The sequence below is a fragment of the Sminthopsis crassicaudata genome, chromosome 4, assembly GCF_048593235.1.
Source record: "Sminthopsis crassicaudata isolate SCR6 chromosome 4, ASM4859323v1, whole genome shotgun sequence".
Classification (NCBI taxonomy): Eukaryota; Metazoa; Chordata; class Mammalia; order Dasyuromorphia; family Dasyuridae; genus Sminthopsis; species Sminthopsis crassicaudata.
Genome location: NC_133620.1, coordinates 225,810,080 through 225,825,078, shown reverse-complemented (window position 1 = coordinate 225,825,078; position 14,999 = coordinate 225,810,080). Strand labels below are relative to the sequence as shown.

Below are 14,999 nucleotides of genomic sequence, written 5' to 3'. Positions count from 1 at the left end.
GGCAGAAATGATAAGTACCTTATTCTGTTATCACATTTTAATTTTTGCCACTAAATCTTTATATTTTTAAAGCTTAGTATGTTAATATCTATTTAAAATGTTCTTAAATTTTTGTGGGTTATTTAAGTGTGAGTTAAGTATGAGTTAAGTAAGTTGTTCTAAAACAACTGGATTGTCTGTAATAATGCTCCAATTCCAAAAATTTAATTGTTTTTAATTATAAAGGATATATCAGGGGTTTTATTAATTGTTGACATCTGTTAGTTTATGAAGAATAGCAAACCTCAATCATGTCTTCTTAGTTATGCCAATTGATCTTTACATCTAAGATTGTTAAGAATGAAATGTCTGTAATTTCTGTTAGCATCAGCCCAATTTTTTTATCCTTATTATGAACTGCATTTGTAAAATGCAAATTAAAATTTTCTTAGCCATTTGTTTGCCATTTGTTTGTCCATAAATTGTTTTTGTTTCTTTAATACCCTCATTTAAAAATTATTTTTATAAAATAATAGCTTTTTATTTTTCAAAATACATGCAAAGATAGTTTTCCCCTAGACCATAAGTAATCCAATATAAGTTAAATATGTGCAGTTCATTTAACTATATTTCCACATTTATCATGCTGCAGAAGAAAAATCTGATCAAAAAGGGAAAAAATGAAAATGAAAACAACAACAACAACAAAGGATGAAAATACTATGTTGTGATCTGTCAGTCCCCATAGCCTAGATGCAGATGGATCTCCCATCCCAAGTCTATTGGAATTGGCCTGAATTACCTCATTGTTGAAAAGAGCCAACTCTATCATAGTTGATCATCACATGATCTTCTTGTTTCTGTAAACAATGTTCTCTTGGTTCTACTTGTTTACATGACTTTGTAAACATCTCCAGGCTTTCCTGAAATCATCATTTCTTATAGAATAACAATATTTTGTTACATTCATATACTATAACCTATTTAGCCATTTCTCAACTGATGGGCATCCACTCAGTCTCCAGTTCCTTGCCACTACAAAAAGAGTTATAAACATTTTTGCATATATGAGTCCTTTTCCCTCTTATATGATCTCTTTGGGATATAGATTAATATGGGATATGGGATATGGAACTTGACACTACTGGATCCAAGAATATGCATAGTTTGATAGCCCTTTTGGCACAGTTCCAAATTGCTCTTCAGAATAGTTGGCTTAATTCATAACTCCACCAACAATGTATTAGTGTCCCAGTTTTTCCACATCCCCTCCAACATTTATCATTATCTTTTCCTGTCATCAGTATATTGTGAAATTTATATGGGAGTAATTTTTGGCTTCATTCTTGTATCTTAGCCATTTCATAGACTCCATAAGTAAATCAATATCATTTTATATTTCATAGCTTCTATGGTATATATAAGTGTTATGTTTTATTACTTTTGTTCTGTGAAGTATTATTTGCATATTCTGGAAGTATTTTATACATTTGTAACCTGTTATCCACTCTAAGAACATCTATGCTCTCCTTTTTGCCAAAGAAGTGCTGATCTTCCTTATAACTTCCTTGTCATAGTGGACCCCATATTTTGCTAGTATTATGCTAATTTTTCTTTGGATATTTTTTTTCTTATTTAAATTTTTCCATTATCAATCATTTTTTTTCTCTTTCCCATACGTAGTATCAGAATAAAGAAAAACAAAACTCTTGTAATAAACATGCAAGATCAAGCAAAAAAAATATCATTATCCATGTCTAAAAATGTATGTTTCATTCTTCACTCTTTCCAAGTTTGTCTGGAACATTTCCTTTCACCATTACTTGCAGAACAATGATATTTCATTATGTTAATATGCCATAATTTGTTAAACCAGTCCCCAGTCAATGGATAACCTCTTAATTTTGAATTTTTTTGCCAAAACAAAAACAATGAGCAAAAATATTTTTGTGCATATTAGTTTTTTCCCTCTTTCTTTGATCTTTTTGGACTATAGTTCTAGTAGTGGTATTGCTAGGTTTGACAGAGAAGATGTGTGTGTGTGTGTGTGTGTGTCCCCTATATATACTAATATTTTAAAAAGTTTTATTACTATAGTGTATTTCTTTATATTACCATAGATTCCCTATGTATCCTTTCCTCTTCCTTCCAAAAAACCATTCTATATAACAGTATTTTTAAAAATTAAAAGTAAAAAGGAGGGGGAAAAATCAACTTAACTGCTTAGTTAAAAAGTATGGAAAAGTATGAGAAAAGAATTCTGGCAAGATGGTGAAGTAGATCAGAAAATTCCAAACTCTTCAGACTACTTTCCCCACAAACAAGACAAATTAGTACATCAGAGTATCTCCTATCCCAAAAAGTAATGTTAAATGGTCACATGCCCCCAAAAGAATTCATAGAACTAAAAAAAAATTTTTTTAAATCATATGAGAGAGATTGAAGAAAAACTGGAGGAAAAAAAGCAATCCAAGAAAACCAAGATTATGTACCTTTCCCTTATTATTCTTTTCCTTTTTCCATTTTCCTCTCCCACTTTTTAATGAAGTGAGAGAAGTTTCTCTGTACACCAAATATGTCAATTATTTTCTCTTTGAGCCAAGCCTGATGAGAGTAATGTTCACACAATGTTGCTCCCCCTCCCTAAATTCCTTCAGATATGATAGGTTTCCTTTGCTTCTTCATGGCTGTAATTTCCTTCTTTTTATCTCCCCTTTTCTTTTTTTTTCTGATACTATCCCCTTTCCATTTCTACTTCCCTTTTTTAATGATATATCAGTAAAGTCAAATTATACATGTACTCTTTATATATATCCATAACAGAAATGCAGTTCTCAAAAGTTCTTTTTACCTTTTTCTGCTTCTCTTGAGTCCTATGGTTAGAGATCAAATTTTTTGTTTAGTTCTGTTTTTTTCCTTAGAAACAAATAGAATTCATCTGTTTCATTAAATGTCTATCTTCTTCCCTGGAAGAAAATGCTCAGCTTAGCTGGGTAGTTTATTCTTGACTGCATTCCAAATTCTTTTGCCTTTCAGAATATCAGATTCCAGGCTCTTCGATCTTTTAATGTGGAAGCAGCTATATCTTGAGTGATCCTTATTGTGGCTCCTCTGTATTTGAATTTTTTTTTCTGGCTGTTTGTAACATTTTTCCTTAGTCTAATAGTTGTGAAATTTAGCCACAATATTCCTTGAAGTTTTTATTTTAGGGTCTTTTTCAGAAGGTGTTTAATGAATTCTTTCAATGCCTATTTTACCTTCTGATTCTATTATGTCTGGGCAGTTCTCTTTGATGATTTCCTGTAAAATAGTATCTAGGCTCTTTTTTTCATCATAGTTTTCAGAAAATATAAAAATCCTATCTCTTTTAGATCTATTTTCTAGGTTTGCTGTTTTTCCAAGTTGATATTTAACATTTTTTCCTAATTTTTCATTTTTTTGGTTTTGCTTGACTGATTCTTGATGTCTTAATGGATCATTAATTTCTATTTGTTCAGTTCTGATTTTTAATGAGTTATTTTCTTCATTAGCTTTTTTTACTTCTTTTTGTATATATCCAATTGAGTTTTTAAATGAGTTGTTTTGCTCTATAGAATTTTTTCCATTTCACTGATTTTTTTACTGAGTTATTTTCTTTTTTCAGTTCACAAATCCTACTTTCCTGGGAGTTCTTTACCTTTTCTAATTCACATTGGAAGTTGTTACTCTCTTGCATAGCTTCTCTTTCCCCATTTTTCTTCTAGCTCTCTTTTGAGATTTTTTTATAGTTTCTTCTAGGAGAGCCTTGTGTGATGAGGACCAAGTTACATCCCCCTTTGGGGTTTTGTCTGGAGACTGTCTGCTATTAGTCTCCTGCAGGTTGAAAAACTACTCTCTTTCTGTATAGAGGCTATCGATGGTCCTTTTGGTTTTTTTACTCATTTTGAAAAACAAGATTATGAAAAGAAAGCCAACCAACTAGAAAAGAACATCAAGAATCTTAAGGAAGAAAATGACTCCTTGAAATTTAGAATTGGGCAAGGGAAAGCCAGTGTAGTTATAAGACTAAGAAATAATAAAAGAAAACATAAATAATGAAAAGAATGAAGAGAATTGAGCCATCTTATAAGAAAAATAGATCTGGAGAACAGATCAAGGAGAGACAATATAGAATAATTAGACTACCTGAAAGCTATAAAAGAATCTTAATATAATAATATAAGAAATAATTTTAAAAATTTATCCTGATATTGCCTGTCGTCAGGGGGAGGGAATAGAGGGAGGGGGGGTAAATTGGAAAAATGAATACAAGGGATAATATTATAAAATATATATATATATATATAATAATAAATAAATAAATAAATAAAAAAAAAATTATCCTGAAATGTTACAACAAGAGGAGAAAACAGAAATTGTAGGAAAAAATCCACTGATTACCACCTGGAAGAGATTCTATGAAGAAAATCTACAGGAACATAATAACCACATTCCAAAACCCCTAGATTAAGGAGAAAATTTCACATTCAATTCAATTATGGCAGAGCCACAATTAGAAACCCACAATATCTAGCAGATTCTGCAATAAAAGTCCACAGATCCTGGAACACTATATATCAAAAGCAAAAGAAATGGGGTTGTGGCCAAAAATATCAGACCCAGAAAAGTTAAGCCTATTTCTGAACAGCAACAAAAAGATGAATATTCAATTAATTACCATACTTTTATTGCAAAAAGATCTGAGGCTGATAGAAAATTTGATATATAAGATCCAAGAGAAATATGAGATAAACATCAAAGACTAATTACAAGGGACTCAAGGACAAATTGCTTATTTTTCATATATGGAAAGGTAAACCATATTCTAAGATTGTTATTAGTAATTGGATAGTACAAAAGAAATTTCTATTGGATATGATGTGATTCTAAAAAGCAAACATGTGTAAGAAAAGGTTAAACAGTGTAATTGTGTTATATGAATGAGGTACAGAAAGGAGAGATGACATATGGGAATTAGATGGGGAAAAGGGGCTGGTACTTCTAGAATCCTACTCACATAGGGAATGGGTTAAAGAGGGAATAAATACCTACATATCTAGAAGGGTATAAAAGTCCTCTAAATTTATAAAGAAATAAGAAGGGGGGAATAGGATAAAGGAGAGGTGTAGAAGGATATATAGATTAAGGGGAAAGGGATAAAGAGCGATGGAAAAGATTGAAGGAAAACATAAGGAAGAGACCCTGGAAGGGGTGGGGCTAATAAGTAATATCAAGGCAAGATAGCAGATATATATAAAGCAGAGAAGTCAGCGTGGATAGAAAATAAGAGATACATGCAAATATAATAAAAAAAATCAGGAGTAGAATTTATTAGGAAAAAAAGTAGGGACTAATAATCATTGATCTCAGACAGAGTTAAAGTTAAAATATATCTAACCTAAAGAGAAAAATCAGGAAACTACATTATCATCAGCCATATTAATTATAAATAGTATAAGGTTGGAATATTGCTGTAGTATAGGAAATAATGAGTTAGTAGATTTAGAAAAATATGAAAAGACTTGGGCTTATAAAGAATGATGAAGGCCAAACAAGCATAGGAAAGCCTTACATAGATACATATGAAGGTATGTGTGTATGATTATAGACAGCTATGTATATGAATTTATATGTATGTGTGCATATAAATATATACTTGGGTATGAGCATTTATGTATATTTCTGAATACATAAATATATCTGTCCTTAAATGCAGCCTTTAGAGAAGAGGGAGGGATGAGAAAAGGGAAAAAAAGAATAAAATAAAAATAGCACAGCAGAGAGCAGAAGAAAGGAGTTTTTTCTCATATCTCTTCTTTTAAGATATATTTATTCTTTGTAATTTTGCAACACTTACTTTTAATTTTTTTAGCTTATTTCCTTTCATACTACATTAGATCATATAGCTATTTCCATGTGTTTTTATTCATCACATGCATAATTTCTCATGATATAATAACATTTCTTCTTACTCACATACTATATTTTGTTTAGCTCTATTTCTCATATAATGGACATCTTGTTTATTTCCAATCCTTTACTATCACAAAATGTGCTTCTATAAATATTTTGGTATATATGGAGATTTTCTTATCAATGGTCTTCTTGGGGCATAAGCCCATTAATAGAATCTTCTTAGTTTTATCCTTTCTTACTTAAGGAGTATTGTGCAGATGAATAAGGTGGTAGTTTGTTGTGGTGGTGGTTGTTTTGTAATTGAATAAAAGTATTGGTCTGTAATATAATTTTCAATAGATTCATTTAAAGAATTTTGGGGTCTACTCCAGTAGCATACAAGATTATAGGACTGATCTTCATCTCATTCTCTATTCATGAAGCTTTAATTTCTCCTGCAAAGTCTCTTCATTTTCAAAGATTTTCAAAATCAAATTTTCAAATGTAAATGTTGTAGTTGTTACTTTATCCTCATTTTTTATGATGTTCAAGTAGAAAATACTTGGCAAGGTCTTATTCTATTATTATTCTTTAGGCTATTACACATGTGGATAAAATGACTGCTTTTTTGTAACTGAATAAAAGTTAAAAAAAAAAAAAAGTAAGTTAATCTTCTATCAAACTCCCTGAAAACATCTTTAGATTAACTCTAGGAGTAGATAGAATGAGATAAAATAAATGCCTTGTCCTATTTCCACAAGGCTTAGGGTTTTTTCTTTGCAGCATCTTTATATTCTGAAAATTTCCCATTCTATTAATTTTGGTGATTATGAGAATATATTATGTAAACATATATTTAAAACACCATTCTTGAGTTTCTGTAGATAAATGTTTTATCCTAGAAATTGTAGGCAAAAATTTATGGTATTCTGTCAGATCTTTGGTTCAGGGAGGAATTTATTGCCAAAAAATCAGAGAACAGTATAAAATGCAAAATGAATAATTTTGATTACATTAAATTAAAAGCTTTTTTTCTACAGATGAAACCAATGAAGCTAAGATTAGAAGGGGACCAGGAAGATTTTGGGGGAGAAAAATTTATAGAGCCTATGTTTCTAATAAAGGCCTCCTTCCTAAAATATATAGAGAACTGAGGAAATTTTATAAGAATACAACTCATTCCTAAATGATAAGTGGTCAAAAGATATGAACAATTTTCAGGTGAACAAATTAGAACCATTTATGCTGGTATGAAAAAATGCTCTAAATCACTGTGGATGAAAGAAATGCAAAGACAACTTAGATACTACTTCACACTTCTCAAATTAGCCAGGAAAAGATGTGGGACAACTGGAACACTAATGCACTATTGGTGGAGTTATGAACTGATCCAGCCATTCTGGAGGCAATTTGGAACTTTGCCCAAAGGGCTATAAAATTATACATATACTTTTATCCAGCAATGTCTCTACTGGGTTATATCCCAAAGAGATTATATAAGAGGGGAAAGAATCCACATGTATAAAAATGTTTGTAGCAGTTCTTTTTAATTTAATGGCAAGAAACTGGAAATTGAGTGAATGACCATCAATTGGAGAGTGGCTAGATAAGTTTTGGTGTGTTGAATGTAATAAAAGATTATTTTTCATAAGAAATGACAAGCAGGCCAATGTCAGAAAAGCCTGGAAAGACTTATATGAACTGATGCTGACTGAAGTGAGAAGAATATTGAACACAGTAAAGGCAAGATTATGTGATGATCAATTGTGATCTTCATAGCAATTTAGTGATTCAAAACAATTTCAATAGATTTGGTCTAAAAAATTACTTCCACATCCAGAGAAAGAAGTGTGGAGACTGAATATGGATTGAAGTATAGTATTTACACTTTTTTTAGCTTTTGCTTTTTCTTGCTTTTTTTCCCTTTTTGATGTGATTTTTCTTGTACATGACAAATATGGAAATATATTTAAAATGATTGTACATGTATAATCTATATGAGATTGCTTGCTATTTTGGGGAAGAGTAGGTAAGGAAAAGAGGGAGAAAAAAATTGGAACACAAAATCTTATACAAATGAATGTTGAAACTATCTTTACTTGTATTTGGAAAAATAAAATATCATTGAGGGGAAAAAAGTATATGGTATCATATAGATGTCTAATAATCTAAATATTCTTCCCATTAAGCTTTGACTTCAGATTTCCAGTCAGTCCTTATATAGACAGCCTCAGCTTTTTTTCTGATAACTTTGTATTTAATACATCCTGATAATTGTATCATTTTAATCTATTAATTTAGTGTGACTCCAATTTAGACATAAAGTCTTCAGTCTATTCTTTCGTAGATCTTGTTGAGAATTTTAGATTTATAAAATCAAAGAAATGTTAATATAACTGGAGAAAGTATTCCTTGAAAACATAATTTGATGCTATCCACTACCTTAAGTAAACAATAGAATGTTTTAGGACAACTTCCTCTTTGACTTGGCCATTCTATTCTGAAAAGATTATAATAAATTTAAGATTAGAAAACATACCCTGTGACCCTGAAGGATATCAAATTTTATATCAGTTGTTCCTAACATCGTGTTAGCATTGTGTTTTGAATAGAGAATAGTTTTATATGTAGACATTAGATATTCTCATTTTCTCACTGTGCTTGTATCTACTGTGTATATTTGCAGCTAATGGGTAAACCATGAGGGCAGACCCAGGTCAAAAGCTTTGCCGTAATCAGTAGTAAATATTAGAGCATTTTCCTCTAAAACTCTTTGTTCAGTAATTACCAATTTGCTCTGTACTCTCTGTGGCTTATTGACACATCCTTTTTGCTCCCCTGCCAATATGTTGTTTTTTGAAGGATTCAAGCTATGAATGCTTTGTATAAAAGTACAATTGACCTGCATTTTTAGGTCTTTGGCAATCAAATGTGATACTTTCTGTTAAAAAGGAAGTGTTCAAAAGTACATCAGTGGAGAAGAACTGGTCAAATGCTTTATTAGTAGTTTGTGCACTTATAATGATTGTGTGGGACAGCTATGACCCCTCCCCGAATTAAAATCAGAGCTTCTCAAGGTAGAAAAGCAAAAAGGGATTTGTTACAATCTTATGAAAAAGGGCAACTCCTAATAGACAAGATGTCAGTAAAGGAGTGCAAAGCACAAACTGTAAAACACAAGATTAAATAGACCAGAAGCACCCACCCACCCCTTCTGACCTTTCCCCCATTGACTAGGGGTTCCAGGGTTACATCCTAATGCAGAAATCTACCCCAGAGACAAGAATATAAATCCATAACATACTCTTTACTATTAGACACTTAAATGTCAATGAAAAGGTGTGGGGGAGGGGGAACAAGAGGGAAATGTAAGTTTATTCAAGATAATTAAATAATTGCAACTTTCAGCTACAGCTCAACTTGTTGCAAAGTCTTAGGTCATAACTGGGACATAGGTCGAGGCCACATTCTTCTAACAGGTCTTCATTCAGTTCATCCCAATCATGAGCCAGTAATTATGTATCACATTTAAATATGATACTTTCCAATTTGCTGAGAAGCTTGTTTCAATTTTTTCCCTTTCTGTAACTCAGAGGTTTTTTCCCAGATTAATGATACATTAACATTGTTTTGCCTTTGATCCAACTTGTGATTTTGTTATGAAAAGTCATATCATATATATATATATATATATATATATATATATATATATATATATATATATATATATATATATATATATATATATACCTGACAAGAAAATTTCCATGTCTTCCTTATGGATTCTCTCTACTAATTTGTATCACTGATCTTTCTGAAAGAGTTTGGTCTTATTTGCTTGTGTGCATGCTGGCTTTTTTAATAAACCACTTTTCATTTGCCTATAGCCTTTTGGCTGACTTTATGTAACCTTAGGATGGATGAAGGGGGCAGCTATTCACTACACCCGGCCTGGAATCAGGAAGCTCTGAGTTCAGATCTAGTTTCAGCCACTTCTAGCTGTATCACCCTGAGCAAGTCACTTAATCTTGTCTGGCTCAAATTTCTCATCTTTAAAATAATCTGAAGAAGGAAATGGCATCCACTGTGTGACTCAAATGGAGTCACAAAGAATCTGCACAACTAAAACTGGCTGAACAACAAAAAGGATAGATGAAATAGCTTCCTATTGTCTTTCTTAGTGTATATGCTGCCAAAGCAAGCACTCACATTGTCTTTCTTGATCATTTTTTATTTTGGTACTACTTTTTTTCCTGGGGTTAAGTATGTAGTTTTAGACTTGATCTTGCCTGAAATTCATAGGTAGAATTAGAACCTTAATTATTTAATTCTAGATCAAGTATTTAGACTCTCCAATGTTGTTCAATTGCTGTAGCCATATAAGTGGAAATTAAGGTTTTCTTGGTAAAGACATTAGAATGATTTGCCATTTCCTTCTCCAACTCATTTTATAGGTGAGGAAACTGAGGCAAAGTGACTTCCCCGGAGTCAGACAACTAATCAGTGTCTAAAGCCAGATTTGAGCTCCTATACTCTTGAATCCAAGGCCAGCATTCTATCTACTGCACCCACCTAGCTGCCCTAGGTGTCATGATACTTTTGAGCAAAGTCTTGCTGATTTTCCCTGACCCTCATGGTAGTTGAGAATTGCACTAATGTTGTAAAGCAACAAATAGATTGACAAAAGGGAAAAGAATACATTGAGAGTAAGAACTCAAAATCTCACACTTGAATAATCAATTGTACTTACAATATATTTTCTTTTTATGTTTTTAAATTTTATTCTATGTAGATCTCCACCCAAGTCCTTTGTTAATGCTTCATCCAGGCTATAGTTTATATATCTGTGACTTATGTATGTGAGTGGGGACTGCAATCTGCTTCGGTGAGGAGTATATTCCTACCAAGTAGTGAGGAGGCATAATGGATGGAGTGCTGGTCTTGGAGAAAAACCTGAGTTCAAATTCTATCTCTATATTAGCTGTATAATTCTAGGCAACTCACTTAATCTCTTAGGCTCATCTGTAAAAAGGCCATAGTAATAGCACCCATTTCACAAGGTTGTTATGAAGATAAATTAGATGACATGGAAAGTGCTTTGCAAACTTTAAAGAGCAATATAAATGCTAGCTATTATTATTAACTATTAAATGATATATCCTTAAATTGTTTAAATACTATGATGATTCCAAAGGACCTAATTTTTTTTCTGTTTTCTTTTTTCTATTAGGCCCTGGGAAACCATGAATTTGATAATGGAGTCGAAGGACTGTTGAATCCATTACTAAAGCAAGTAAAGTTTCCAGTTCTCAGTGCAAATATTAAAGCAGAGGAACCAGTTGCATCTCAAATATCTGGTTATTATCAACCATACAAAATTTTATCTGTTGGTGAAGAGAAAGTAGGAATCATTGGGTATACTTCCAAGGAAACCCCTGTCCTTTCAAAACCAGGTAATTTTTTTTTCTTTTGTTGCAAACATTATTTGAAACTGCTTCAGCAAAATAATATTTTGGCATGTTTGTTACAGATTCTGTATAAAATCCTCAAATTTTGTGAATTTAGACAAAATAAGATTGACTTGAAATAGCATTTTTTTATATACATACAATTAAAATGTAGTATTTTGCCCTTTTAATTAATTATTATAAAAATTTTATGCGTAGGTAATTTTCCAGCATTGACAATTGCAAAACCTTTTGTTTCAACTTTTTCCCTCCTTCTCCCCACTCCTTCCCCCATATGGCAGGTTGACCAATACATGTTAAATATGTTAAACTATAAGTTAAATACAATATATGTATACATGTCCAAACAGTTGTTTTGCTGTACAAAAAGAATCAGACTTTGAAATAGTGTGCAATTAGCCTGTGAAGGAAATCCAAATGCAGGTGGACAAAAATAGAGGGATTGGGAATTCTATGTAGTGGCTCATAGTCAACTCCCAGAATTCTTTTGCTGGGTGTAGCTGGTTCAGTTAATTACTACTCTATTGGAACTGATTTGGTTCATCTCATTATTGGAGAGGGTCTCGTCCATCAGAATTAATCATCATATAGTATTGTTATTGAAGTATATAATGATCTCCGGGTCCTGCTCATTTCACTCAGCATAAGTTCATGTAAGTCTCTCCAGGCCTTTCTGAAATCATTCTAATGGTCATTTCTTACAGAATAATAATATTCCATAATATTCATATACCACAATTTATTGAAATAGCATTTCTTGATAGAGTTAATTTTGTGGAGATATATAGATATTATCTGAAAATTATCATTTCTTCAGCTTTTTAAACTATTTGGTCAATGTAAATAGAAACTTTGTGTATCCTAGTCTAATAGAAGGTGGGAAAAGATCGTTCTTGTCCTTATCCATTAAGATTCATTCCCGCTTCATTCAACTTCTATGGTTCTCTGATCTACAAAGTTAAACTCTGTTTTACAAAGAAAGTGGGCCAACAAGCTTAGCATAGGAGTCAACTCTGCTATCATTTTGTACCTATCTGAGAAGATTTGCCATCCATTCTGAGCATGAAATAAGAATTTGAAAATAGTTCAGTTGGATTGGGGAAGACATAGACTAAAAAAAACCTCAAAGGACCATTGGCCCAACCTAAACCTAACCAAGAATCCTTCCAATAACCCAATTTGTGTAAAGACCTCCAATGACTTAAGTGATTCTCTAGCATAGCCCATTTACTATGAAGTCCTTTCTTACATGAAACCTAATCTACCCTTCACCAACTTGCAATCATTGTTCCTAGTTCTGTTCTCTCAAGTCTAGGTAAACAAGGCCAATCCTGTTCCACTTGACAGTCTTTCAGATACTTGGAGAACACTTATTATGCCTTCCCTCTTCTCTAGGGTAGATATTTCCACCAATTTCAATTATCCCTCATGGCATATTCTCCAAGCTTCTGGTTATGCTATTGATATTCCTCAGGGCATCCGTTAGGTTTTTTGTTTTTGTTTTTTCCTTTTGAAAATATAGTGCCCCAAACTGAACACATTTTGATTGTGCTCTCATTAAGACACAGTACTGCAGGAGTTACCTTGTTTTGGAAATTATACCTCTTATTGGATTAGCTATTTTGTCTGCCATGTCAGATATTATCTCATTAAAATGAAAGTAATAACAATAATTCATTTAAAATGTAGTACTTTAAAGTTTGCAATATTTTTTTTTGTTTTTAACAACCCTAGGAGGTACATAATGCAATGCAACTTATTTTTAATCCCCATTTTATAAATGAAGAAAATCAGGTTCAAAGAGCATGACTGACTTGCCCATAATCAATCAAGCAAACAACCAAGTATTTATTATGTACCTACTTTATAGTACTCCAGATACTATACTAGGTATGGGGGATACAAAAGGCAAAAGCTATATAATCCTTCCCTGAAAGAGCTTATAATCTAGCTAAGAGACACAATATGTTCATATTAGGCATATTCAAAATGTATACAATATAGATAGTCTCTTCCCTAATCGATTCCCTAGCCCACTCCACACAAATCATTCCAAGCCTTTCCTTCTCCCTCTATTTTATCTGAGAATCTAACATATTTATGTAATGTTTACTATGTGCCATGCACATGCTATGCTCTTTACATTTATTATCTCATTTGATCCTCACAACAACCCACAGGGGAAGGAGAGATAGGTGCTATCATTATAACCATTTTACAGATGAGGAAATTGAGTATAATAGTTAAATGACTTGCCCAGAGTCACATAGTTAGTAACTGTCTAAAGTCACATTAGAACTCAGGTCTTCTGAACTCCAGGCTTGGCATTTTATCCCCTGCATTACCTAGCTGCCCCATATCATCTATGTGCCAATGATTCACAGATCTATGTGTCCAGTCCATCTTTGCCCTGAATTTCAGTTCTGTATCACCAATTGTTTATTGAACATTGATAACTGGATAGATATTAGTATTTTGCTGATTGTATTTGTTTTATTGAAGGTAAGGGGTCTTTTTTATTATTGAATCTGGGGAGTTATTGAGATGTAACTAATGAAAATGAGGCATCAAAAATATTTAAAATGAAAAAAGTGTGTTTAATCCTCAATTATTGGGGCAGAGTTGGAGGTTTTTTGTTTGTTTATTTCTTGGAACTCAGAAGAGAGATCAGGGAGAGTCCTGGAATAGAATTCTAATCTCCAGCACTTGTTAGCTATGTTCAGGGACTAATGGATGACTTTACCTCTTTCTTAATCTGTAAAATGAGTTTCATAATCAGAATTACTTAATTGGTAAAGTGGGGATAATAATATTAAGATTATTGGAATACCATAGAGATTAAGTTGAAATAATGTGTATAAAATGATTTGTAATCTAAAGCAAAATAAAAATGGTATTTATGATTGACCCCATTTTACAGATGAAAACTCAGAGCTTCAAATTAAGTTATTTGCCCAGGATCACAATTTTAATAAGTTTCATACCTGGGACTTTAATCTAGTTAGTTCTTATAAATCTACTGTTCTTCCTATTCTATCAACCCACCTCTCAAAAACATGTATGAGGCAAGAAATACATATCTAAATTGTTTTTCTGATTCATTTCTGAACTTTTAAATTCTTGCATATACCCCTATTTCAGTGGCTTTTTTCTGAGATGAAGAACCTGAGTACATTCTGTGGAAATATTCACTTTTAAGCATCTTCCTACTTCAAGACTCACTGAGGATTCAGTGAGGTTATGGACATAAAACATTTTATAATCCTTCAAGCTATATAAATGTCAATTATTACTTTTTTCTAATTTAGCTTTTTATTTTTATTTTTTCAAATACATGAAAAGATAGTTTTCAATATTCACCTTTGCAAAATTTTGTGGTCCAATCAAATATTAGAGAATTAGAGAATCGTAATGTGGAAACAAGCCATAAAGAGATTCTACTTCAAGTTCATGAGCCTACTGAGGGAAAGAAGAGAGAGAAGAAAAAGAGAATGGATTCGTATACTGCTAATTATGTTATCTTAAGGCTTTTCATGAATTGCAGGAAAAAGGAAAAGGGAATAAACATATACATAGCCATTCACTGTACAAATACTGTCTCATTTGATCTTCACAATAACCCTACAAGTTAGGTGCTAT

The 14,999-nt window shown here is 32.1% G+C and overlaps 1 protein-coding gene across 1 annotated transcript in view; it reads left to right on the top strand.

Moving 5' to 3' along the window:
• Positions 1-14,999, top strand: part of NT5E (5'-nucleotidase ecto) — a 78,494-nt gene that overhangs the window by 19,145 nt on the left and 44,350 nt on the right. The window contains exon 2 of the mRNA XM_074310375.1: positions 11,123-11,345. Coding sequence (XP_074166476.1) covers positions 11,123-11,345 — 223 coding nt within the window. The remainder of the gene's footprint in view (positions 1-11,122; positions 11,346-14,999) is intronic.